The following is a 22,687-nucleotide window of genomic DNA, read 5'->3' as shown; positions in this document are numbered from 1 at the left end:
AGTGTCCAGTCTGCATTGCCGTCCGAGGCAGGCTGCCAACATGTCAATCACTTGTTGAAATGGCCATCAAACACACGACGCTCCCAACTGCTTGCAAAGGCAGGTCAGTCGTCGCCGTTCCAGGCCATTGATCAGCCAGTCTATGCGCTGACAGAATATGACAGGCACAATTGCCTGTGAGCTAGTCTCCCCATTTGGACTGGCTGACTGACGGACGGTATGCGTTGTGTCTCATCAACGGATTGATCAAATCAATGCCAAAGGTGTCAGGTCTGGCATTGTGGCCTCCACCCCTGCGATTTGATTCCTGCAGATTAGGCGCCTAAGCCCAAGCTACACGCACAGATTTCTGGATCTGATGCCGGCATCCCTGCACCCAAGGTTGGGGCCAAGGGTCATACCGTCCACTGGGCCTGCACCGGGCCTGTACGTACCCAAACCGCTAGACCGGTAGTGGCGCGTTCCCCCTCAACACACGCCCAAAGCCCAGAAGGACCCAAGCCCAAACCTGCTCCCTCTCCACTCCGTCCACACTCACCCACATACTAGAAACCCTTCCCCTCAAATGGAGGGGGGTCACGCACGGGAACAACCTGCAACAGTCGTCGTCCTCCCTTGTTGACAGACACCTGCTGCCTCTTCCAACCCTCCAGGCCTTTTAGGTAGACTTGTTCTTCTGCTTCACGACCAGACAAGATATTCCATTCATTCGCTATCTTCTTGCTATCGTTTTCTGCCTTCTTCATTGCTCTTCTTGTGTTGTCTCACACCATACCATACCATACATCAACCACCGGTATCGCCTAACTTGACCCGATTTATTAACCTGACACTCTGACACTTTCTACCGACCGACCGGATCGTGTTAGCTGAGCCTGATTGGCCTTGGCAACCACCACAGAAACGCCCGCCCTTCTGCGGACAACCGAACATAAATCAACGTCACAGCACTAATATATATATTGCTTTCGGCTGCCGTACAACAAGGACTTCCTTCACCTGCCTCTGTCGACCTTGTCGCTTGCAGACTTGTTTTCCCAGTGTCGCCGGCAGGATCGCTGCACAGCAAACTCGCTTCGGCCCTACCGATCTCATCGAGAACAAACACTCCGAGTCTCCGATCACACCTGCGCCGGCTGTACCTAGAGTTGGGCAAACAACCGCAATCAGAGTACCCCGAACTCTGAATCTGTACATCTGCGCAACTCCCTCAACGCTACGGTGCCTAGCTGCTTCCCCTGCAGCTCTCGAGTCGCCTGTACAACTGTGCCACAATGCCTGAACAAGAGAATTCTGGATCGGGGTCGCAACCTGTAAATGAATCCTTTCTTTCCGTCCACATTCCCTCTCCGGTCACCCTTCTTTGTTGCCAGCCAAACTGTCCTACGGCTCGAGGCGAGAGACGCAGCGGCGCAATTACATCTTTGAAACACAAAATGCTAACAGCTCCCTCTTCACCATGAAGGCCTCGATCCCATTGCTCGAAACCCCGACCCCGCCGACCCTCTCTAATACGAGCAGTCCCGTCCCCCTCATGTCCTCGCCAGCTCCTCTTCTTAGACCGGCCCTCGGCGGCGGCAGGTCGGGCGGCGGGCGGACACCGAGATTGGGCCTCGCCATTCCGCCATCACCCAATGCCAAACCAGTCGGTGCCGCACAGAACTCGCGGCCGGCATTACCAACACTTCACCTCGCTACTCCCATGGGTAGTACAGGAGCGCCATACGAGCAGCCCCCTCGGCAGATTGGTATTATCCAGCCGGGACAATCAGCAAGCGGAGGCAGTGAGAGCAGCGCGGCACACTCGAGGTCAGGCAGCTTTGGCCCCATGGATGGCCGCGCAAGCAACCCCACATCCGCAGGATCCCAGTTCTCTGCCTTGTCTTTTGCATCACAATATGGAATTGGAACGCGTCCACAAGGAACGCCCGATCCCGTATCAGCCGTCGGATCTATATACTCGGAAAGGAGCGAGGGCGGTATTGGTATGGAGCGCGATGGCAGCATGCACGGCTTAGAGGCACAGTTTGATAAACTCACGCTCGAGAAGGCCCGAACTGCTGATGTCGAGGACCTAACGACGATGGCTGGCGAATTGCCAGCCTGGAAAAGAGAATCGTCGAGCTGGGCAGCCTGGGCGAGGGTGCCGGTGGTGCGGTCACCCGATGCAAGCTGACGGGCGGAAAGACAGTATTTGCTCTGAAGGTTATCACTACGAACCCTGATCCGGATGTAAAGAAACAAATCGTTCGCGAGATCAACTTCAACAAAGAATGCGCCTCGGAGCACATCTGCCGCTATTACGGCGCCTTTGTCGACCCAGCTACTGCGACCATCTCTATCTCTATGGAGTTTTGCGAGGGCGGATCCCTCGACAGCATATATAAGGAGGTCAAACGCCTAGGCGGCCGTACCGGCGAGAAGGTGCTTGGAAAAATCGCTGAAGGTGTCCTGGCCGGTTTGACGTATCTTCACTCCAAGAAGATTATCCACCGAGACATCAAGCCCAGCAACATTCTGATCTGCCGAAACGGCGATGTGAAGCTCTGCGATTTCGGTGTTTCTGGAGATTTCGGAACCAAGGGCGAGGCCAACACCTTCATTGGAACGAGTTATTACATGGCCCCCGAGCGTATCACGGGCCAAAGTTACACCATCACCAGCGATGTGTGGTCCACGGGAGTCACGCTATTGGAGGTGGCACAACATCGATTCCCATTCCCTGCCGATGGGACGGAGATGCAGCCCAAGGCTGGCCTGATCGACTTGCTCACATATATCGTGCGGCAACCGATTCCAAAGCTCAAGGATGAGCCCGATGCCAATATTCTCTGGAGCGACAGCTTCAAGTATTTCATCGAGTGCTGGTAAGTGATACTTTGTGCTTCGTCAATTAGTCACAATACGCTAACCTTGTCCTGCAGTCTCGAGAAGGAGCCGACGCGTCGGGCCAGTCCATGGAGGATGCTTGAGCATCCTTGGATGGTCGACATGAAGACCAAGCGCGTCAACATGGAGAAATACTTGTCCCAAGTGTGGGGCTGGGATAACAAGGAGAAGGCCTAGATGAGCAAGGTGCTCACTTTTTTACACCGTTTTCAACTACGACAGTCGCACGCGACAATATCACGAGCAGAGCATATATGATTATGATCAGCGATCAATCATTCTACTAACTGGATACCCTCAAGCGGCATGCGACTATGGGCGCTGAAGTATATAAAGCGAAATTTTTGGCTTGCCATGTTTGGCCGTTTGACGCCATGACTGTCCACTTGAGGAGGAGCGATTCGCAGATCACGACTGGAGGCTAATCAAGCTATACGATGGCGGAGTCGGATAACTTCTATCTATCAAGCCGAGTCTGCTATAGACGTAGAAGGAGGCACAAGATTCAAATCCGGCGTTCAATGGATGGAGATAATGGAAGCGGGTTCGATGTATTCTGGTTCCACTGCAGGAGGCCTATCCTTCCTCTCTTGGATAAATCAATTCAAAACAAAAAAGAACGTGTTTCTACTCTAAGCCAAGGCCATGCCGAGTTCCCTTGTGATACGATGGTGGTTGTCCCACGTCATGGGTACCCTGCTACCGCCAGTCGTGGGCAGATCGATGCAAGGAATGTGTTCCGTCAGCTTGCTGTTTCCGATAGCTTCTTGCTATGCTTCCATGCATAAGATTGACTTCTGGATTGACCTTTTGGGGCCCAGGGATGTGCCACCACCTGCATGTGGGTGCCAATGAGGGGGGTCGGATGTCAAAATTTGCTTGATTGCTTCTTCCCGTCAGATGAGAAAGGGGGGCGCGGGGTGGGCTGCATGCAGTCATCATCCTCTTAGTGACTTATGGTTTTCTTTTTGTCTTCTATTGCTATTACATCTCCGTCGTCTGATAAGACACAGGGGTTGTCAATTATTTTGCTTCGAGATAAGTTGGAGTAAGCCCAATAGGAATGAAGAAGTGAAGTCGGCGTAGGGGGAGGGGGAGCTGCAGGGCAAATCGCGGCGCCAACATGCATGCACCGAGTGAGCTGCACCACCACACCTACCCCTCTCCCTCGGCGACTCCGAACCCCTGAACACTCCCTTGCATTTGGGGCGGCACACCATCTCATCATCACCACCACCACCATTAAGCTGTTCTCTCAGCCTTAATTGCCTGCCCTGTTTACCCCACGATGCGCGTAGACCGATTGATGATGCGTGTCTTACCCCGGCCGGCGGGCTACCCCTCTTACCTACTTGGCCCCCAATCTGACGGGACTGATAGACAGGCGCAGATAGACACCAAGATGCAAGCAAACCTTTTCGCGCCTCGCGTATATATCCACCTGGCACGTTGCAACCATGCGACGGTACAGCGGTATGCGTCTGTTTCTTTTCTCTTTCGGGCCAGGGGTGGCGGGGAAGGAGGATGGGAGGGGGGAGGGAAAGGGCTGGTTGGGGGCGGTATATGCCTGCAGGAGGAAACGCCCCCGTTTGGGGTCCGAATCTGCAATCCAAGACTACACCGCTTCTGGGTAGGTAACCACCCGAGGGACAAGCAGGAGCTACCAGATTGAAGGCACATTGACTACATGTACACCAACAATCTATTATCATAGCTATGGTGAAAGGGGGCGGCCAATTGACGTCGGATTAGAGACTCCATTATACCCGTGAGCCCCTGCATTCACTGATCTGATTCCTCGGGGCTTAGACGCCCTGGGAAGCCCTCGATGACCATTGTAGCAGCAGCTGGGCCGCTTACACGGTCTTCTTCTCATGGTCGTCGTCTTCTAGTATCTGTAGCTGGTATAGCAAACCACAGTTGAAGTTTTTTAGGGCAATATATAGTGTCCATGAATGATTGTGAGTACTGGCCTGATCATGTGCATTAATCATTATACGAAGCATTGTAGCGAGTATGTATACCTTACCTAGATTAGTGAGAATCGACAGGGCGAACGAAAGGAAATAGAAAACAGGAACAAAATCAATCGGCCAAACAAAAGAAAATAGCGAGTGTGAAGGCGGCTGTGCAGCAGTCCTTTGGCTCCCCCTATTGCACCATTTGAAGACGACCATGTTTGCCCTCTCCCGACCTTACTACCCTATATCCTCCACCCAAGCTCCAGGTACATATAGTTTCTCCGGACTCTCGACCCCTTGCCAGAAGTCGCCAACGAACACCTCCGTAGGTTCCGACACCCAGACCTTCCAATCCTCTATGCAGGGCCCGTAGACCATGGCATCTACCTGCACGTTATGAAAACCGTCGATCCAACCCAGTGGACGCCGGCTTGGCTGTTTCCGAGACCGTTGCTTCGCCTCCTCCGCCAAGGTCTCGAGCCTGCTGCTCTTCAGGTACGCACCGTACCCGGTCAGGTTGACCGAGCAGGTGGACAAGACCTGCAGTAGTACCTGGACTGCCACCTCCCACTCGATGGGAGACAGTTGCCAGGGAACGTAGTAATTCAGCTGTGAAACGATCTTCGGGAGCGGGAGCGCCTCAAAGATCTGCTGATGCAGCTGGTTAAGCGACTTCTTGCCTCGATCGTCTGCTGATGATGACTCGAGTAGTAGAGAAGCCAGGACATCCTGCAGCAGCTCGCACCAGCCCAAAGCGCGGTGACCCGAGTCTACCAGGACGCTCTTCATCAGGGACACGGCCAGATGGAATATCAGGAGTGACACGGTGTTCCCAGGAACTCCCGACTCGGCTGGGAGGCCGAACCCATGCTTCCTCAAGATGATGTTGTTGTTGCTGTTGATAGTGGTGGTGGTGCCGCCATCGGCATCTTGGTTCTTCTCTTGGGATAGAAGATAACGTACTATGTATGCGGTACTGTCAGACTGGCTCATGATGGAGCAGCCGACAATGCTCATCGCTATATGCACCCTCCACGGAATGGACCCTGCGCCGTCGTACCCGGCGAGACAGACACCCAGGAAGGGTAGGTTGTCCGCGTGGTCCTGCAAGGCCTTTTCGATCGTGTCGAAGGACTCGCTGGTGTCGTTCCATGGCTCCACCTTGGCGATGCCATGGAACTCAACGTTGTGGGTGGTGAGGTAATTGAAGATCTCCCAAGACGACGACCTCATGGCCATCTGTAAGGTGCGAATTTGTCAGTCTTGGTAGCCTGATGGAGGGAAGGGAGCTAATTGCCTTGGACCTACCGTGGTCATGGAGTTCTCCCTGAGCCAGTCGCTCGAGTCGTAGGCGGGAGGTATGTAGAAACGGTCGTAGATGCTCACGGTGCCGCCCTCTGTGAGCATCCTGAAATCCTCGAGACAGCCGCTTTGAATGGTCTCCCACACGAGATCATACGTGGCCGAATCGATCGAGTATCGGGCGAAGTTGTGGAATGGATACAGCCAACCCCATTGGCTACGATCCAGTATCCACCTCAAGGCTTTGAGTGACAGCCACGATGGAAGACTCAATTGAGATAGCCGGAGCGGATGGCTGCTGCGGCGTTCATCCGAGACTGGGGACGACTGGCTGCCCATCCTCGTCGTGCCTCTTTGAAGCCCGTCATGAGTGGTATCGGGAGCGTAGGTTTCTGTCACTGATTTGTCTTCAGCGTTCGCAGGCAGTGCACCCGGGGCTGGTTGGCACGTGAAGGTGAGTATCTGGGAGAAGAAGACCGGGTTTGGATTGGCCGCAAGTTGCTCGAGGAGCTGGGTTACAATGACCGACGGCAGTTCCTCTTGTAACGCGCTGGAAACATGTCAGAATCTCTTTTCCCCTTGTATCAGACCTAGTGTGGGCGGACGACTTACATTAAGTACTCCTGTCTTGCTGCGCTATACATCTGGTGAGCCAACATGAGTATGTTCAAAGTCTCCGAAAGCCGCTTTTCATGGCGGGCCAGGTCTTCCTTGTGCAGGACAGCCCAAACTCTGCCTCTGGTGCGCTTTCTCTCAATCTCAGAGGAGAGCTCGTCAACTAGAGTGCGCAAGGATGAAGCAGCTTCCTCGCATTGATGGATAGCCAATTGGAGAGCCCCGTTGAGTTCCGCGGGGTTGTCGCCGATGTTTTCAAGCTGCTGGCCTATCCGATCGATGCATTTCAGTTGGACCTGGACCTGTTGTAGCTCTCCGGGGACACTCTTGATATCCTTCAAGAGGTTTCTGATCTTCAGGCCTGTCTTGACTACTGACCCGGCTACTTGCGCAATGCTGAAGCCCGAGGCCACCGAACCGAGCATTTCCGCCATGGTGGCTTCATTGGGATGAGCCCAAGGCTACCTAAGCGCAGGAGGAACAGGCAAGTTGGGGTCCGCGAGCCGAGCCCAATAGAAGAAACGACAGTATATAAGACAATCTTGGTATGAACAATTTCGGCAGCGTCGGAAGGGGGGTCCATGGGGCTCTTGCGGGGGTACTTTATGGGGTAATGGGCAAGATGGGGGTGTGCCTTACGAAAGAGCCCCGAGAGGCAATGCGCAGTGCGCCTGGCCATTCGCCTTGCACCCACAATCAGCTACAAGTGCTTACAGACAGCGAATCAGAGGAGAAAGATGCTACGGAGTCGTGACGTCGGGGCTCTCATGAGCCGAGAACCATACTCAGGCAACTATCTGCCTTGCTGAGGAATCCAAAAATGATATGATGCTGCTGTGCGCCCCAAATCATAGGAGGCCCAAAACGATGTTCTGACAGCAGTCGCGCCCCTTAACTCGCTTTTCTGGCAAGAAACTAGGCAAGAACCTGACGGCCTAGAACGGTTTGTCTTCCAGGGGACTGACAGCGCATACGTACCCCTAGATTTGAAGTAAGCTCCATTGAAGAATAGAGGTATTGACGCTCTACCAGCCACCAGTAAGCACATATGCGGTTGGCAAACAATATCGTATGCAGTCAGCAGAGAGTTTTTCCATTTGCCGCGTGCCTGCCTATGGGCCGAGGGGCGAATGCAATACAATGCTTGGTGGTAGTTGGCCAGGCCTGCTGACATTTTAAAGGATCAAGTTGCAGCGCCAAGGCGCGATGCAAGCAGCCACAGACTTGCTCTGGCGAATTGCGAACTCCCATGGCCAATTCCGCATGCTTTGATGGGGGTAAGATGTGACAAATGCAGTAAAATGTGATGTCCTGACTGATCTGACATACCAGCAAACCCTCACATTTGGGCTATGGACGGACGGACACTCAAACTACCAAGCCCCAGAGAGTGTCCTACAGACGACAAGTTTGGCTATATCGCCTACATATGCACACTGACTGCTGCGAATATGCATAGCCCTCTTACGAGGTCACCTATGAATCACTTCTTCAAACGAGGATGTAGAGTTCGGTGCCAGGTATTCCGGGAATCCCCTCTCTCTCATGACCTTATGGCATGATATGTCAAATGGATGTACTTTTTAGAGGTTCAATCAAGATCATCGCATACGGGACGTGTGGGTTCATAGCTGCCACATCTTGGACATCTCGAGGCCCTCGGCAAATGTGCCGAGCTTGCCGTCAATGGCATACCCCTGAGCCTCCAGCGCCCGGCACTCCATGTAGAGATCCTTCAGGGGCACCGAGAAGCACTCGATGAACTCTCCTTCTTCCAGCTGTGACTTGGGCTTCTGGTTTGCGGGATCGTTGAGATCGATCTTGACGTGAATCACGTAGTTGCACGAGCTCGACGAAGCAGGAGCTAGAAACAGTGGTGTCAGTGCTCATGCCCGGGTGCTCATACCCCCCGATGATGAGGCTATCTGAAGCGGCAGTAGTAACTCACAACTATGAAGAACAGGCCGGGGACCGCCGCTGCGATCCGGAATGACGGTGCCCACATAGCCCGTCTCCTCCAGGAGCTCGCGCACGGCGGCCTGCTCAGGCGACTCGCCGGCGTCCACGAGGCCAGCCGGGAGCTCGACAACGATCTTGTCGGCGGGCGGGCGGAACTGCTTCTCCAGCAGCAGCTCGGGGCCCGTCGCCTTCTCCAGGACGGCCACGATCTGGATGGCGTCGACGGCGCTGCCCTTGGGTTTGGTGGTGCGTCTCGTGCCCTCCCAGGATCTCTCGTTACCTCTCTCGTCCTGGTAGGTGATTCTTTGTCGGTTCAAGAAGTGTCAACTCTACTCCCTTTCTGAAATGATGATGTAGAATGGCCGGTAGTGTAGGAATGTATAGTAATGCCAGTTGCTTACTTTTCCAGGTTGATCCACTTCGCGTCCTTGTTCTCCTAGGTTCTCCGTCAGTATGAATCGCGAAAAATGCAGAAATTGAAGATACGTACCAGAGGCTCCCTGCCAGTGACTCTGGCGGTTTTGGATGCCATCTTGTTATGTCTGCGGTGGGTATCGAGATTCGCTGGAAGGGGTTGATTACTGAGTCAGAGAGGAGAATCAAGTACGTAGCGTTTGCTGCGGATATGTCTTTGAGCGGCGGCCCGGCAGCTGACTGTCAGCTGTCAGCACAACCATCGGCCAGCATCCGTCGACCAACACACAACGACAGCTCAAAGCAAAACACTGCTTTTATCAGCAGTGACTTCTGCGTTCAGAGAGAGTAGGTGTTTCAATTTTTGGAGGAATCTCTTAATCGGTTTTCTGTCTGTCCCCGCGCTTCATATCGTCTCTCCCCTGTAGGCCAATAGGGACTTTTGTGGTATACATTTTCAACACAGCTTCTGGAACTCGAACCGGGTGGTCCCGTGCATCCGTCTCACCAGGCTCTTCCCGTCCTCGCCCACCACGATGATTTTCAGCGTATGCCACCAGTACTTGCTCAGCAGCTGATATCCGCCGTCCGGATGCGGCCTGGCGATGATGTGCTCCCAGTCGTTGACCTTGCCAATCCGCGCCTGCATGCGGTCTTGGCCGTCGTGGCCGAGGTACAGGCCGGTTTGGGGGTTTTGGAAGGCGAAATGGTTGTTGCTCTCCACGCAGAGCCAGCGGAAGTTCATCGTCGTAGTATTGCTATTATCCGTGGTGGAACTCGCGGCGGCGTCTGGATCGTGGAGCAGAACTTGGCCGTCCCCGTCGCAGGTGACGAGCAGGCCGCTGGCTTTCTCCGCAATCATGTACGTGGTCCCCGGCCACAGTACGGTACGACCACAGTGGCAGTCCGAGATTTCGTCCCTGGAGATAATCGATGACCTGAAGAGGCTAGCGTTTCCTCCAGCTACTGAAACGGGCGGGGTAGGCATCTCTTTGCCGTCCACTGTGGAAGGAGATACATCCCAGGGGTTGTCTGGCAACTTTGCAAGAGTCATTTCGGAATTTGGCAGCATATAGTAGCGAAAAATAAGTAGCTAAAAGATCGGTCGGGAACCTTGGTGTGATGTCTGTTCTGGCCTCGGGTGTCGTGCTGGAAGCTAAATATAAGCGCTTGTCTTCGACAGGCCCCAATATATACCAGCCCGTTCATTGGCCTTCTATTACAGACCCAGTCCCCCACTATAATTACGTCGTAGCGGCGGTTGGTAGCGTCTTGCATATAACGGCATCTAGCGCCAACTTGAAAGCTCACCAACGAATGTGGTTGGGTGGCACAGCGAAGCAATTACGGAGATGATAGGGTACTGTCACACTACAACGACAGTCTGGGTGCCCGTGTGGAGCGGTAAAGGCACAAATGGCCAAGATATACCGGTTGTTTCAAATGCATTTCGGCCCAACCACATTGGAGGCCAATCGAATTGGCAATTTTCAAATTGGCCAACTCCGAGGCGATGTTTTTGACACTAAAGAGCCTGAGTCTGTGGGCAGCTAAGACTTGACGATACCGACAGCACAGTAGATTCTGGAATGCTGCCATGATGGATCGGTTAAGGATAGCATTGCGTGGGTAAAGTACCTCTCCTTCTCGCATGACATGACAAACCCATACGGATTGTCGTCCGGCTGGGCTGGGAGCTTCATTTCCTTTATGTTATCTAACTTATAGGGGCTCACTGCTCTCATCGTTATCTACCACGAATGGTGACTTCCATACCCGCCTCTTACTCTTTGCGCTACCCTGACCCAGAGAGCCCGGGACGTCGCAGTTCGATGAAAGCTCATCTGTGGCGTCCAGCACCTCCATCGCCCTCGTCTTTCTCGGTGGCGTTTCGCCTTCGGAGATGGGGTCCTCACTAGAAATGGTGCCAGTCGAATCGCCGTCAGGAAGAGAATCCTGCCACGAAGAACGTCGCATCCGCTTCACCCCTCGGTGAGGATCTGCCCGGCCGTTCCGGAAGCTCATCGTGCCGCCAATGCGACGCTCGAACATTTCCAAAACCTCCCTCTCAGACTCGACCCTATGAACCAGACGATGCGGCCCGTCGAAGCCCGGCTCGACCCAGCTGGCCTTGAACTCAGCGTACCACTTTGCCTCCTGCGGCGTCAGGAGCTCCTCGAGCGGTCGCTCGTGGCTCCAGTGCTGCCCGGGCAGCACCTCCCACTGCTCGTCCCAGATACGGCGCCTCGTCCATGCTTTCCGCACTTCCTGGTACGCCTGCGTATCGATCTGGGCGGGTGGAAGAAACACATTGGTGGCTGATGCGGTATCTTCCTTCTCCTTCTCTATGACGGACTGCCGCCATTCGCCCAGAAGACGATCGCGTACCTTGTCCACCTGGTACCGAAACTGCTGGCACGGCTTCGAGGCGTCGCGATGGCGACAGAGACGCGCGTACGTGTTGGGGCACTTCTCGAGGTCGGTTCCATGGTCGTCAATGAGGCGCAGCAGCTCCTGGTGCTTCCAGACGCCCACGTTGAGATAGCGCTTCTGGATGAGGCCCTCGAAGGACGGCTGCCAGATGCCCTGCTTGGTCCATTGCTCCTTGACGGCCAGGGCGGCTTTGGTTCGTAGGCGGTCTATCATCATGTGGCGGGGCAGCTTGAGGTGCGTGGCGGAGCGCGGGTCGTCTTCTTGCCAGATGCGCTGCATCTCCTCCTGGACAAGGTCGAGGAACTGGTTCTTGGGCAGGGATCGGGTGCGGTCCAGGATGTATTGGTAGCGCCTCTGCCGGGACCCAAGGGAGGTGGACGCGCTGGCTTGTGAATTGGTCGGCGTCGGGGATGGGCCGGAGGCGAGTTTCGCGTGTTCGACATCCGATCGAAGTCTTTCGACGTCCTGGCCTAGTGTATGCACGACGGCATGGATGTGGACTAGGTTTCTGTTGATGGGATCCATGGCGATGGAGGGGGGTGGCTTTCTATGTTGACATAGGTATAATAATCATAATCATGATCAAGCAGAGGTCGAGGAAATGCTGCCCAATCGATATGTAAACACACAGAATACGTTGAATGCCTGAGAATCACGAATGGGCTCATTTGCAACTGCAGTTGACTAGGCAATGCTTTGGTCCCTTTGGATTGCCCTCACAACGGCCCACAAAGGGGAATATTATCTATTTGCAGTGCAGTTTACAAATGAAAGAGTCCAGGGGGCAGTGATTTCCTGACAAAGAATTGATCAACCGCTTGTTCGTGCGTCCCAAATCTTGGAAAAGCAAGCTAAGTTTCTTTGTTCCTCTAGATATTCTTGAATCAAGCGTCGAAACAGCACAGAAGGCGTGTCGAAGCCTCGAGTTGGAGACATTCATAATCGTTTGTTCCGGAGCTATGCCGCTATGGAAGTTCTATATGTGTTGAAACTGACAGATAAAGCAATCAACTATGACCGGCTTGGTTCCATATATGACTATTTCAAGATTGAGGAATGGAACAAAGAATGGAAGTTCACTAACCGCTATTCCCATCAACACTCACCAACAACGAATAGGTCCAACTGACCTATCATATTCGGGTAAAGAAGAGACTGCAGATCGGCAAGGTTCTCCCGGATGTACATACAGGGCTTAGCCCATATCGGGGAGAATCTGGCATGCGATCAGACTCAAATCCAGTCGATCGGTAATGACCCCCCTTGAATCCTTCCTTACCTGGAAGTATATCTGACGCTAGGCTTCATTGGCTTCGATACCTGTCACATATCTCGAATAACCATCGATATAGGCCACTTGCTGCGTGACCAAGTAATACTTCGCCTCTGGGTCTGACTGGAGCTCTTTTGTCGGTGAAGACACCTTGAACATCTGATACTCAAATATGGCATACGTACCGAGAAGGCTCGAAGCCCTAGAGACTCGACGGCGGTCTAGAAAACACATGATAGTAGACATTTCCCATCGGAATCCTACGGCCGCTCATGGGCCGAGGAAGAGAGAAGAGAGCCGAAAACCGGCGGGATGGTTCCGGTGCCGGCTAGCCGCACGATCTCGTAACAGAATTTTTTACACACGCGTGCAATGAAACATTCTTTTCCTTTGTTAGAGTTCGGCTCAACGCTGCCTCCCGACGCAGACCACTCGAACAAAGGTACCAGGACAGGGGTTAAGCACATCCATGCTGCGTCGTCGGACTAGCACCCGCAATGAACATGAGATGAGGGGAGAGAAAGCCAAAGATTTTTCAAGTTTACTTAGGTAACCCCAACCCCCTGTATACCCCGGCATTCCCCGCGGTATTTAAAGGCCCCGCAAATTCTTTTCCTCCAAGGCACGAGATGAGGGAAACCCACCACGATGCACTGCAGTGGGAGATTGGTTGTGGGGGAGGGATGTGAGTTTACCCGCCAAAGCGCTACGAAAAAAAGCAAAAGCGCGCGTTGGCGAGACTCCGCGAATTGTTTTGCGGGGATCCGCAGCGTGCGGGGTGCCCCGGGTTTTGGGGTAGGTATGTATTTGGGGCTAGTCTCCTTAGCATCTCGTGACGAGAAACCGCCTGACTCGCGGAGAATTGTCTTGGCGTTTGCTCTAAGGTAACACCACACGCACACAACGTGTTGACAGGGGAACTGTACGTAATGGGAGGCCGAAAGGTGGAGGAGGCTACATAATGTGTAGGTGGAAGTCCGATATATAAAGGAGCTGGTGGGACCTCTCCCTCCTCGACGCGCGCGCATCGTGAGCTACACGTCTGTTTCTCCTCTCCGCCATTCATTCCTCTTGCTTGGCCGTCTCAATCTCGAGGGAGAGAAGAAAAAGCTCGTCATGGCTGAGAAAGTAGTATCGGCGCCCCAGCACATTGGGGATGTCGAGGACTCGGTCAATATCGAAAAGTCCCACGATGTCACCCTTTCGGCACAGCAGCGGGTCGACGCCGCCGTCAAGACGAGATGGTCGTCCATCACATCGAACCCGAAGCTCATAGTCATCGCACTCTTCGCATCGTAAGTCAGAGTCATAAGAGGGGTCTTCTTGGCTGAAAACGATGCCTCGTTTCGGACGTGTAAACTAATTGCGTTTCCTTATAGCTTCGGAGGCTTCGAGTACGGCTACCAGCAAGGCATCCTCTCGCAGTCCCTCGTCATGAGCCGCTTCACCGAGAACTTCCCGACCGTCGTGGCCTCGTCGACGGCGACGGGCTGGCTCACCTCGATCCTGCAGCTGGGCGGCATCGTCGGCTCGCTGTCGGCGGGCTTCGTGGGCGAGGTCTTCTCGCGCAAGTACGCCATGTTCTCGGGCTGCTGCTGGACCCTGCTGGGGAGCTACCTCTACATCGGCGCCACGGCGGGCAACCCGGCCCTGCTGTACGCCGGCCGCTTCTTCACGGGTTTGAGGGTCGGCACCTTTAGCGGCGTGGGCCCTTTGTATAATGCCGAGATCGCGTCGCCCGAAACCCGCGGGTTCATTGTCAGTTTTTACCAGTTCGCCACCATCTTGGGCATCATGCTCAGCTTCTGGATCGGCTACGGCTGCAACTTCATCGGCGGGCCGAACGGGCAGTCCGACCTGGCCTGGCGCCTGCCCTCCATCATCCAGGGCATCCCCGCCGCCCTGCTGGCCGTCGGCATTTGGTGGATGCCCTTCTCGCCCCGCTGGCTGGTCAAGGTCGGCCGGCACGAGGAGGCGAGGAAGACGCTGGCCTGGCTGCGCAAGCGGGACATCGACGACGACGAGGTCCAGGCTGAGTTCCTCGAGATCAAGGCCGAGGCCCTGTTTGAGCAGCGCGACTTCGTCCGGCACTTCCCCGATCTCGAGGAGATCCGCGACGATCGGACGGGGCAGCGGATGGCTGTCCTGAAGAGGGAGATCTATGGTTACGTGCAGATTTTCCGCTCGTGGGATAACTTTAAGCGGGTGACGACGGCGTGGCTGGTCATGTTCTGGCAGCAGTGGAGCGGTATTGACGCGAGTAAGTTGTCCCGACCTCCCTGGCCTTCTTTCAAGTAAACAGCAGGCTAACCCACGAATTATTTTAGTCATCTACTACGCCTCCAACGTCTTCCAGAGCTTCGGCTTCTCGACCGGCACCATCGCCCTCCTCGCCACAGGCGTCACCGGCTCCGTCTTCATGATCAGCACGCTGCCGGCCATGTTCCTCATCGACCGGCTGGGCCGCAAGACGATGCTGCTGAGCGGGTCCGTCATCATGTTCGTCAGCATCCTGTCGGTCGGCATCATCGTCGCCAAGTTCCGCCACGACTGGCCGAGCCACATGGACGCCGGCTGGGCCGCCGTCGTCCTCATCTGGGTCTACATCGCCGGCTTCGGCTTCGGCTGGGGCCCCGCCAGCTGGGTCGTCGTCTCGGAGATCTTTCCGCTCTCCATCCGCGCCCGCGGCGTCTCCATCGGCGCCAACTCCAACTGGGTCAACAACTTCGCCATCGCCTTCTTCGTCCCGCCCATGCTCGAGGCCTGGGCTTGGGGTACCTACATCTTCTTTGCGGTCTTCCTGGTCGGCGGGTTTATCTGGGTCTGGTTCGCGCTGCCCGAGACCAAGAATGCGACGCTCGAGGAGATGGATCGCGTGTTTGGCAGTCACACTGGCGCTGAGGACGCGGCTTTGCTGGCGCTTGCGCAGCGCGACGTGGGGCTGCTGGACTTTGTGATGGCGCGGGAACGGAGGCGGAACGGGATGGTGGAGGAAGATGAGTAGATGTGTTTCTTCCCCTCAAGCGTGGTGATTCTCAGCATGGCATAGACGCTGTCCGGCTTGCGCGCCCGGTTTGGCTTCCTACATGATGCCGGTTGACGACGGACACAGGCTACTTTCAAAGACGTAGAACATAGAAAATAAATCGAAATGGCATCATTCGTAGAAGCCTGGCTAAGCGCGTCACTCTGGTCGATGGACTTGTGGCATCATCTGTCCCCTATTTTGCCCCCTTTAGGCGCCGCACGGACCCATATTCGAAACAAACCTAGCGACAAGGTCGAAACCAGCAGGAAATGAAACGTCACGTAAGCACGCTCTCAAAGTCATTGGTCAACCACTTCAAGAAACCTACATACTCACCTTATCGAGAGAATCGATACATGACTTAAACACTATTGATCCTCAATTGATATCCATCTCCAATCGTAACTCCCCAAGAACATCGCGACCATGACGACCAGCGCGTCCCCACCCGCCACCATGCGCGCCTGGATCGTCACCCGGAAAGGCCTGGAATTGGATCCGCACCGCCCGGCGCCCACCGCGGCCGCCCTGGCCAAGGGCAACAACCTGCTCCTGCGCGTGCGCTACGCGGGCCTCAACCCGGCCGACCTGGCCCTCATGAACGTCATCCCGTCCTGGCTGCCCTGGCGGCGCAACCCGATCGTCGGGCTGGACTTCGTCAGCGAGGTCTTGGCCTTCGGTCCGGGGGCGCCGCCGGAGCTGGCCAAGATCGGGACCCTGGTGTGCGGCGCGCTGGGGGTGCGGCAGGCCTTCTTCGGCGCGGGGACGCTGGGGGAGGTGCTGGTGGTGCCGGCGGAACTGGTCGCGGTGGTGCCGCAGTCACTACTTGAGACGCCGAGGGCCGCCGTGGGGATGGGGGTCACGGGCCAGACGGCGGCGCTGGTGATGCGGGAGGCGGAAGCGAAGGGGGTAGGACAGGTGACAAGGTGGGAGGGGTCGCGGGTGCTGGTGCATGGCGCCAGCGGCGGCGTGGGGTCGATCTTGGTGCAGGTTGCCAAGGCGAGGGGGGCGTACGTGGTGGGTGTTTGCTCGGGGGCGAATGCTGAGATGGTGCGAAGGCTGGGTGCTGACAAGGTAAGACCCCTCCTTTCCTTTCCGGACATGCGATTGCCTAGGTAACCTACCTGCTGGTGAAACCCGGAGAGAGTTCCTTTCTAACGCGAGAAACGCATGCAGGTGATCGACTACACGGCGCATCAACACCTGTACCACGCCATTGGGGAGTCTATGCAAGACCAGAAGCTGGACCTGGTGGTCGACTGCGTGGGCGACGACAGCCTGTACACCCGCAGCCCCGGCTACCTCCGCCCCGACGGGCGGTTCCTGTGCATCACGGGCGGGCCGTCGCAGGGCGTCTACCCCTTCCTCATGCACCAGCTGCGGCCCGTCTTCCTCGGCGGTTCGCCCATCAACTACAAGATCCTCGGCATGGGCCCCTCGGGGGCGGGCGCCCGAGAGGTGGCCGGCTGGGTCGAGAAGGGCGAGCTCAAGGAAGTCCCCATCGACTCGGAGTTTGGGGTGGAGGAGGTGAAGAAGGCGTACGAGAGGGTGGCGTCGAAGAGGGCGAAGGGCAAGGTGGTGGTTCGGATAGGCGAGTGAGGGCAGCAGTACTACCTACCTACATACGCGTGGACAAGGAGCCCCGGGGCACAGTATTGCGCCCAGCTTCAATTAAGAGATGAACAGATGGAAAGGTTTCTTCTCGGAAAGTCCTCCGTTTGCCAAGAAGGCTCGTCTATATGCGCCAGATTCGCCATTGTTACGCCAATTATCTTTCTTCGGATGATCATGACATTGGCATGTTTTAGTCAATTGATGACAGCACAGCAAGGAGCCATGCGAGTACCGTATCATCACTTCAAATTAGAAGCTCTACTATCAGGACTTGAGCTCAACTCCTCAACTTCCTTTGGCCATTTGAGTAGTGGGTGAGAAAGCCGGCAATTGACTGCCGGGTTTGCCTGCATTGGTTTCTGCAGTGTTTGACCCCTGCCGCGACCAGTTGCTACAACTCCAAACCATCATCAACTGCAGCCGGACTCTGGGAGTTCGTTCTAGACTCTCTTATCACGGTACCGATCAAACGAATCGGCCGTTTCGTAGGTAGCCATCGCTCCTCGATGGGAGTCAATCGGGTTGATTTGAGTACGTAGAGCAAAAGTCGAGTGCGACAAAAGGGACCTCAAGACCGCCCATGAGTCGTGCAACTGTCTTGGCATCGCAACTCCTTAGCTGTGCCGGCGAAAATTGAGTTTACAATGTTACTAGGTTATGCCATTCAAGCCTTTCCTGACACTCGCGGCACGGAACTTGACGCTGTCGCTTGTCGTCGCAATGGACATTGAGGCTCCAATTCCCCTCGTCTTGGCCAGCTTGGCATGCGATGTTTAAATGAACGAAGCTTTTCATTTAACCTCATTTCAACATCTCTTGAAGACGGACGTGCGATATCGGGCCTTCTTTTCGTCGTACTTTTTATACCCAGAAACGTGCGAGGAAACAATGCGGCGGGCTTACTTGACTTGGGTGTTTCTCACTAACCTCCGTGGTAGGCAAACGGACACTAGCGCTGCAGTACGGGTAAGTTGCACCAATGCTTCAGCTGCTGTTACCTTTTAGGGGACGTTACATGCAATTGGTCAGCAGTTAGTTCTACTCATCACGAAAGCTACCTCCTATGCACTTGCAATCTCCCATATCATAATTGCCGGCTATATGCCTAATCGAATCTGGTCCTACCTATCTCCAATGTAACCCAGGTCTCATAGTCGCTCCTCTTAATGTTTCCTCCCTCCATTAGCTTGTTTCTTGTCGCCGCCTCAGCACGCAATAACCCCAGCGCGGGGTTGCATGCCAAGACGATTCTGGTGGACAATCTGTAACACCATCTGCCATTCCCTCCCCCCTCGATTTTGTTTTCCGTTTGGAAGGGCTCGAAGAGATTTCTCGTCCGACCACCTGCCAGCCGTGTTTGCCCTGCCAAAAGTTGCCATATTTAGCTCACTGGCGAAAGGAAGGGCCCAGGCCGGAAAGCGCAGACAGCGACCGGGCGATCCCACATCTTGGCCGAAAGCTGAAGCTCGCCAAGACTGCTGGCACCCCCGTCCGGGCGAGACAGTGACGGTGCCCCGAAACACGACCAGGGAGAGGCCCAGGGCCATGTTTGTCCAGACTTGGCTTCGACCTCAAGCATTTTTGGCTTGGCCGTCCCGAAGGTATTGTGGTCGCAGTGAGATCGGGGCCCCCTTCGAGTCGGGGTAGGTACGGTAGTTGGTTACATTACCCAGATTAATAAGAAGCTTGGTTTCTTCTTTCATCTCGACTTCTGTTTCTCCCTCTCCTCCCTTTCTCTAGTATCTTGCTGGCAGTTTCTCTCTTCAAAACTTTCCTTACCGGTTTCTATAATTTTTCGTTCGGAACAAACGTGCCAGGTGCACCATTTCTATTCTCCTGCTCCCTTCAGGTCTGGTCATCTGCGTTTCTCCCCGCCTAAATCTACCTAATCAACAACCGCCCACCACCCGTATCACTTATTCACCTCTCTCTCTCTCTCTCTACCGTCAACATGTACGCCAGAACCGCCATCGCCATGGTCTTCGCGACCTTTGCCACCTTCGCCGCCGCCGCCCCCTTGAACATCAACCTGGGTGCCTACTCGCCTGCCCTGGTAGTCGGTGATGGTGCGCTCACATTCGAAGGCGCAGAAGGGGCAGCAGAAGGAGCCAAGGCTGCGGGCACAGGTATCGCCAGCGAATAAGTGGACAAGGCCTCTCTTGACTTATCCATACGCAAGGTAAGCAAAAAGCAGCAACAATCAAATCCTCCCTTGGACTATCCAGATTACTAATATGCATTTCTCTGTTTTTTGACAGATCAGAAAAGACTCTGCTTGGCAAATCTGTCAGCTACCGAAATAGCTCGAAGCCCCGGCCGCTTGAATCGCCGCCAATGCGCGATGTTAAACGCTGATGATAGCGGCCACCCAAAGTGGGGCTTCAGTTACAGGCCTACCACAGCCAACTACCGCCACAGCATTTGAGTCAAAGGGCAATAGTTGTCGTTTCTTTTCAGAGGGCCACGCCATATACCCCAAATACATATAATAGAGAGCGAGAAAGACGCGCTGGTGTTCCCTTAGTACCTACGCACTATCAGTTGATTGATTCATTCGGGCGGCCAAAAAGATACCAAACCTTCGGAGTTAGTGGGGGGAAACCAGATGACAGCAGCTTGGCTGGCAAGCTGAAGCGGGTGGTGCTTGATTTTTTCCAGATGCCAGCCCCAGCCCAGAGTCGCAATGCCAAGAATAGAAATCCGTTCCAAGCCGTTTCATCAGCCGTCTCTGACTGGCCCCCAGTATTTCCAATTGCCCAGATTCCGAAACGAGCTCCGCCTCTCCCTCGTGACTGTCCGCCTGTGAAAGTCCAGAGGCGATCGAGTTGTGGCCGTCGCGGAAGTGCACACAATTGGCTGGGTTTGGCAAAGCGTATTTCTTCCAGTGCATACAGGGCCCATCCCGACTCCGGCAGGCACTTCTAGTCCGCTGTATCCTAGTCAACAATAGTGCCCCTAACCCAAATCCAATTTACCACTATCCTTACGAATGATATTTCATAACTGAAAACATATATCATACGTTTATCTGCTTTCGCCTTTACGAAATGGCGGCTTGCATGGGCGAATAGTAGTTACTTGGAAATGGTGTGTTTTGGTGACTGATCTTATTTAGGTCACATCCGTACAGAAGTTTAGGGGTCTGCGATACTATGCAATTCAACGAAATCTATGATACTACACGGTTCATCGGCCATCGTAATTCATACTCACTCTAGAGTTCTACAGCGTCCATCCAGATCGTAACTCATCACTTCTTGTGCTTCACAATCTCCGCCGGGTCCTTAGCCTCCTCCTCCTTGGGCACCAGCTTGAAGCTCAGGGCCGTCGACGACGACCGCCCGTCCGCCGCCGCCCGCTGCTCCACGACGGCGCGGTACTCGCCGTCCTCCGCCAGGTCCTTGAGCGTGACCTCGCGCGTGCGGGCCAGGCTCTCGATCTCGTCGAGCCGGTCGAGCGTCGCCTGCAGCTGCGCGTCGAAGCCGGGCAGCTCGCAGACGTCGCGCATGGCGTTCTGCATAGCGACCGAGTCGGCCTGCACCATGCCCATCGAGTCGATGTTGAAGATGTTCATGTGGTCGTGCGCCTTGATCCAGTCCGGGTTCGTCATGATCTCGCGCGCCTCGTACAGCGGGATCTGCGGCAGCCGCCCCGCGTCGTTGAGCGTGCCCGCCGCGCGCATCTCCTTTTCTTTCCGCACCAGCGCCCGCGCCAGCAGCATCGCCGACGACGCGATGTCCTGCGCGTCCTCGGCGCCCGGGTCCAGGTCCCCGCCCAGAATCCAGCACTGGCTCATCAGCCACCGCCGCTCGCGGTCGCAGATGGTCCGGCACGCGTCCAGCATGTCCGGCGCGCGGGCGACGCGCGTCAGGTGCCGGAGGCGGCCGCCGATCTTCTCGTAGACCTGCTCTAGGATGCGCGAGGGCACGTCCTCGTTGTAGGACTGCTTGCGGAATTCTCGGATCGCCTTGATGGCGGTGGCCTTGGGGATGTCGCGCACGGGCGTCACTCGTAGCCGGGTCGCCTGCCACATCAGCCGCTCCGTGATCCAGTACTCGTCGCTGTTGAAGACGACCGTCACAAGATGGCTGGCGGCCCAGAGCTCGGCGCGCTGCTGGATGAGCTCCAGCATGTCCTGGCCGTCCTCGTCGTCGCGGATGAGGTGCGCGCCCGTGATGATGAGCACCAGCGGCTTGCCCACCTTCTCCTTGCGCTGCAGGGCGATCTTCTCCATTTTATTAAAAGCTCGTTCGATGTCCAGCAGCGCCGTCGTGTCGCGGGGGCCCTTGAAGCTGAACAGCCCACCAATAGAATCCTCGTGAAACTCGAAGTCGAGGGCCTTGCCCAGCCGCACGCGGAAGATCTCCGGGTCGCCATGGGCCTCGAGCATGGCGACCCCCTCGCCGCCGATCTTGCGCATGGCCTTGAGCAGCATCGAGGTCTTGCCGGTGCCCTTCTCGCCGGTGATGAGGTGGTACTGGCCCTTGGCGGTGCCGTCGACGATGCTGTCGATGATGGCCTGCTCGTCGCGGGGGATCCAGTCGTTGTCCTCGAAGTCGACCGTCATGAGCTCCGAGTGCGGGCTGTTGGGGTCGACGTGGCGGCTCATGGCCGCCAGCTCCACGCTCGAGTACCCCACCGCGAACGCGTTCTCCATCTTGCGCAGCACCAGCCGCTTGTAGTAGGCGTGGTACGAGTAGCCCGCCAGCCCCAGCACGAAGATGGACCCGAACGCCGTCGCGCTGCCCTCGATCATCTTGAAGAAGGCGGCGCGCCAGCTCTGCTCCTGGGCCGCCCCATCTTGGTTCCCATTGCCCGCATTTCCGCCGTTATTGCCGCCCTTCGCTTTCCACGAGGACTCGGCATTTTCGACCGTCTCCCGCACGAGTACGGATGCACGTGACGGCTCTCCAAAGGCCTTTCGAGGCAGCACCACCAGTCGCGCCTTTTGGGCCCAATTAGCATGCAATTTTCTGAAGCGAAAAAAAAGTCACTTACTGGGCGTTGTCTCGTTAAGCGGCCGAACCTACTCATCGGGCATTCTTGTGATGTGACGCGCGTAGAGAGTTGGTTGGATGACGAGAGAACTAAGGGGTGAGATTTTGGGGGAAAGAATGTTGGTAGCGCAGCTGGAGGGCAGCTGGGCATTTATTGTTGCAATCTGGCAACGCGCTGTCAGCCACGCTTGGCGGCCCTTGG

The 22,687-nt window shown here is 55.5% G+C and overlaps 9 protein-coding genes across 9 annotated transcripts; 4 read left to right on the top strand and 5 right to left on the bottom strand.

The window, feature by feature from the left end:
• Nucleotides 1–1,459: 1,459 nt before the first annotated feature.
• On the top strand, nucleotides 1,460–3,066 carry PG985_009969 (MAP kinase kinase MKK1/SSP32; the record flags this gene model as incomplete). The annotated part of the gene is made up of 3 exons (XM_066829737.1): nucleotides 1,460–2,065; nucleotides 2,125–2,867; nucleotides 2,925–3,066. 3 exons carry the CDS (start codon nucleotides 1,460–1,462, stop codon nucleotides 3,064–3,066), a joined length of 1,491 nt encoding a protein of 496 aa, XP_066682127.1.
• Nucleotides 3,067–5,087: 2,021 nt separating this feature from the next.
• PG985_009968 (uncharacterized protein) lies at nucleotides 5,088–7,201 on the bottom strand (the record flags this gene model as incomplete). The annotated part of the gene is made up of 3 exons (XM_066829736.1): nucleotides 5,088–6,089; nucleotides 6,159–6,702; nucleotides 6,765–7,201. The coding sequence occupies 3 exons, from the start codon at nucleotides 7,199–7,201 to the stop codon at nucleotides 5,088–5,090; spliced, it is 1,983 nt and encodes a 660-aa protein (XP_066682126.1).
• Nucleotides 7,202–8,392: 1,191 nt separating this feature from the next.
• On the bottom strand, nucleotides 8,393–9,258 carry PG985_009967 (NUDIX hydrolase domain-like protein; the record flags this gene model as incomplete). The annotated part of the gene is made up of 4 exons (XM_066829735.1): nucleotides 8,393–8,631; nucleotides 8,716–9,029; nucleotides 9,128–9,162; nucleotides 9,217–9,258. 4 exons carry the CDS (start codon nucleotides 9,256–9,258, stop codon nucleotides 8,393–8,395), a joined length of 630 nt encoding a protein of 209 aa, XP_066682125.1.
• Nucleotides 9,259–9,597: 339 nt separating this feature from the next.
• On the bottom strand, nucleotides 9,598–10,194 carry PG985_009966 (uncharacterized protein; the record flags this gene model as incomplete). The annotated part of the gene is made up of 1 exon (XM_066829734.1): nucleotides 9,598–10,194. The coding sequence occupies one exon, from the start codon at nucleotides 10,192–10,194 to the stop codon at nucleotides 9,598–9,600; it is 597 nt and encodes a 198-aa protein (XP_066682124.1).
• A 668-nt stretch (nucleotides 10,195–10,862) lies between these two features.
• On the bottom strand, nucleotides 10,863–12,098 carry PG985_009965 (uncharacterized protein; the record flags this gene model as incomplete). Its single annotated transcript, XM_066829733.1, has 1 exon — nucleotides 10,863–12,098. One exon carries the CDS (start codon nucleotides 12,096–12,098, stop codon nucleotides 10,863–10,865), a length of 1,236 nt encoding a protein of 411 aa, XP_066682123.1.
• Nucleotides 12,099–13,962: 1,864 nt separating this feature from the next.
• PG985_009964 (High-affinity glucose transporter) lies at nucleotides 13,963–15,850 on the top strand (the record flags this gene model as incomplete). The annotated part of the gene is made up of 3 exons (XM_066829732.1): nucleotides 13,963–14,141; nucleotides 14,226–15,106; nucleotides 15,174–15,850. 3 exons carry the CDS (start codon nucleotides 13,963–13,965, stop codon nucleotides 15,848–15,850), a joined length of 1,737 nt encoding a protein of 578 aa, XP_066682122.1.
• A 450-nt stretch (nucleotides 15,851–16,300) lies between these two features.
• Nucleotides 16,301–17,473, top strand: PG985_009963 (uncharacterized protein; the record flags this gene model as incomplete). Its single annotated transcript, XM_066829731.1, has 2 exons — nucleotides 16,301–16,948; nucleotides 17,051–17,473. 2 exons carry the CDS (start codon nucleotides 16,301–16,303, stop codon nucleotides 17,471–17,473), a joined length of 1,071 nt encoding a protein of 356 aa, XP_066682121.1.
• Nucleotides 17,474–19,439: 1,966 nt separating this feature from the next.
• PG985_009962 (uncharacterized protein) lies at nucleotides 19,440–19,913 on the top strand (the record flags this gene model as incomplete). Its single annotated transcript, XM_066829730.1, has 2 exons — nucleotides 19,440–19,614; nucleotides 19,747–19,913. 2 exons carry the CDS (start codon nucleotides 19,440–19,442, stop codon nucleotides 19,911–19,913), a joined length of 342 nt encoding a protein of 113 aa, XP_066682120.1.
• Nucleotides 19,914–20,738: 825 nt separating this feature from the next.
• On the bottom strand, nucleotides 20,739–22,529 carry PG985_009961 (uncharacterized protein; the record flags this gene model as incomplete). Its single annotated transcript, XM_066829729.1, has 2 exons — nucleotides 20,739–22,461; nucleotides 22,519–22,529. The coding sequence occupies 2 exons, from the start codon at nucleotides 22,527–22,529 to the stop codon at nucleotides 20,739–20,741; spliced, it is 1,734 nt and encodes a 577-aa protein (XP_066682119.1).
• Nucleotides 22,530–22,687: the final 158 nt, after the last annotated feature.

The sequence above is a fragment of the Apiospora marii genome (assembly GCF_038362585.1).
Source record: "Apiospora marii strain CBS 49790 chromosome Unknown utg000006l_segment0_segment0, whole genome shotgun sequence".
Classification (NCBI taxonomy): Eukaryota; Fungi; Ascomycota; class Sordariomycetes; order Amphisphaeriales; family Apiosporaceae; genus Apiospora; species Apiospora marii.
This window is presented reverse-complemented; position numbering and strand designations above follow the sequence as displayed.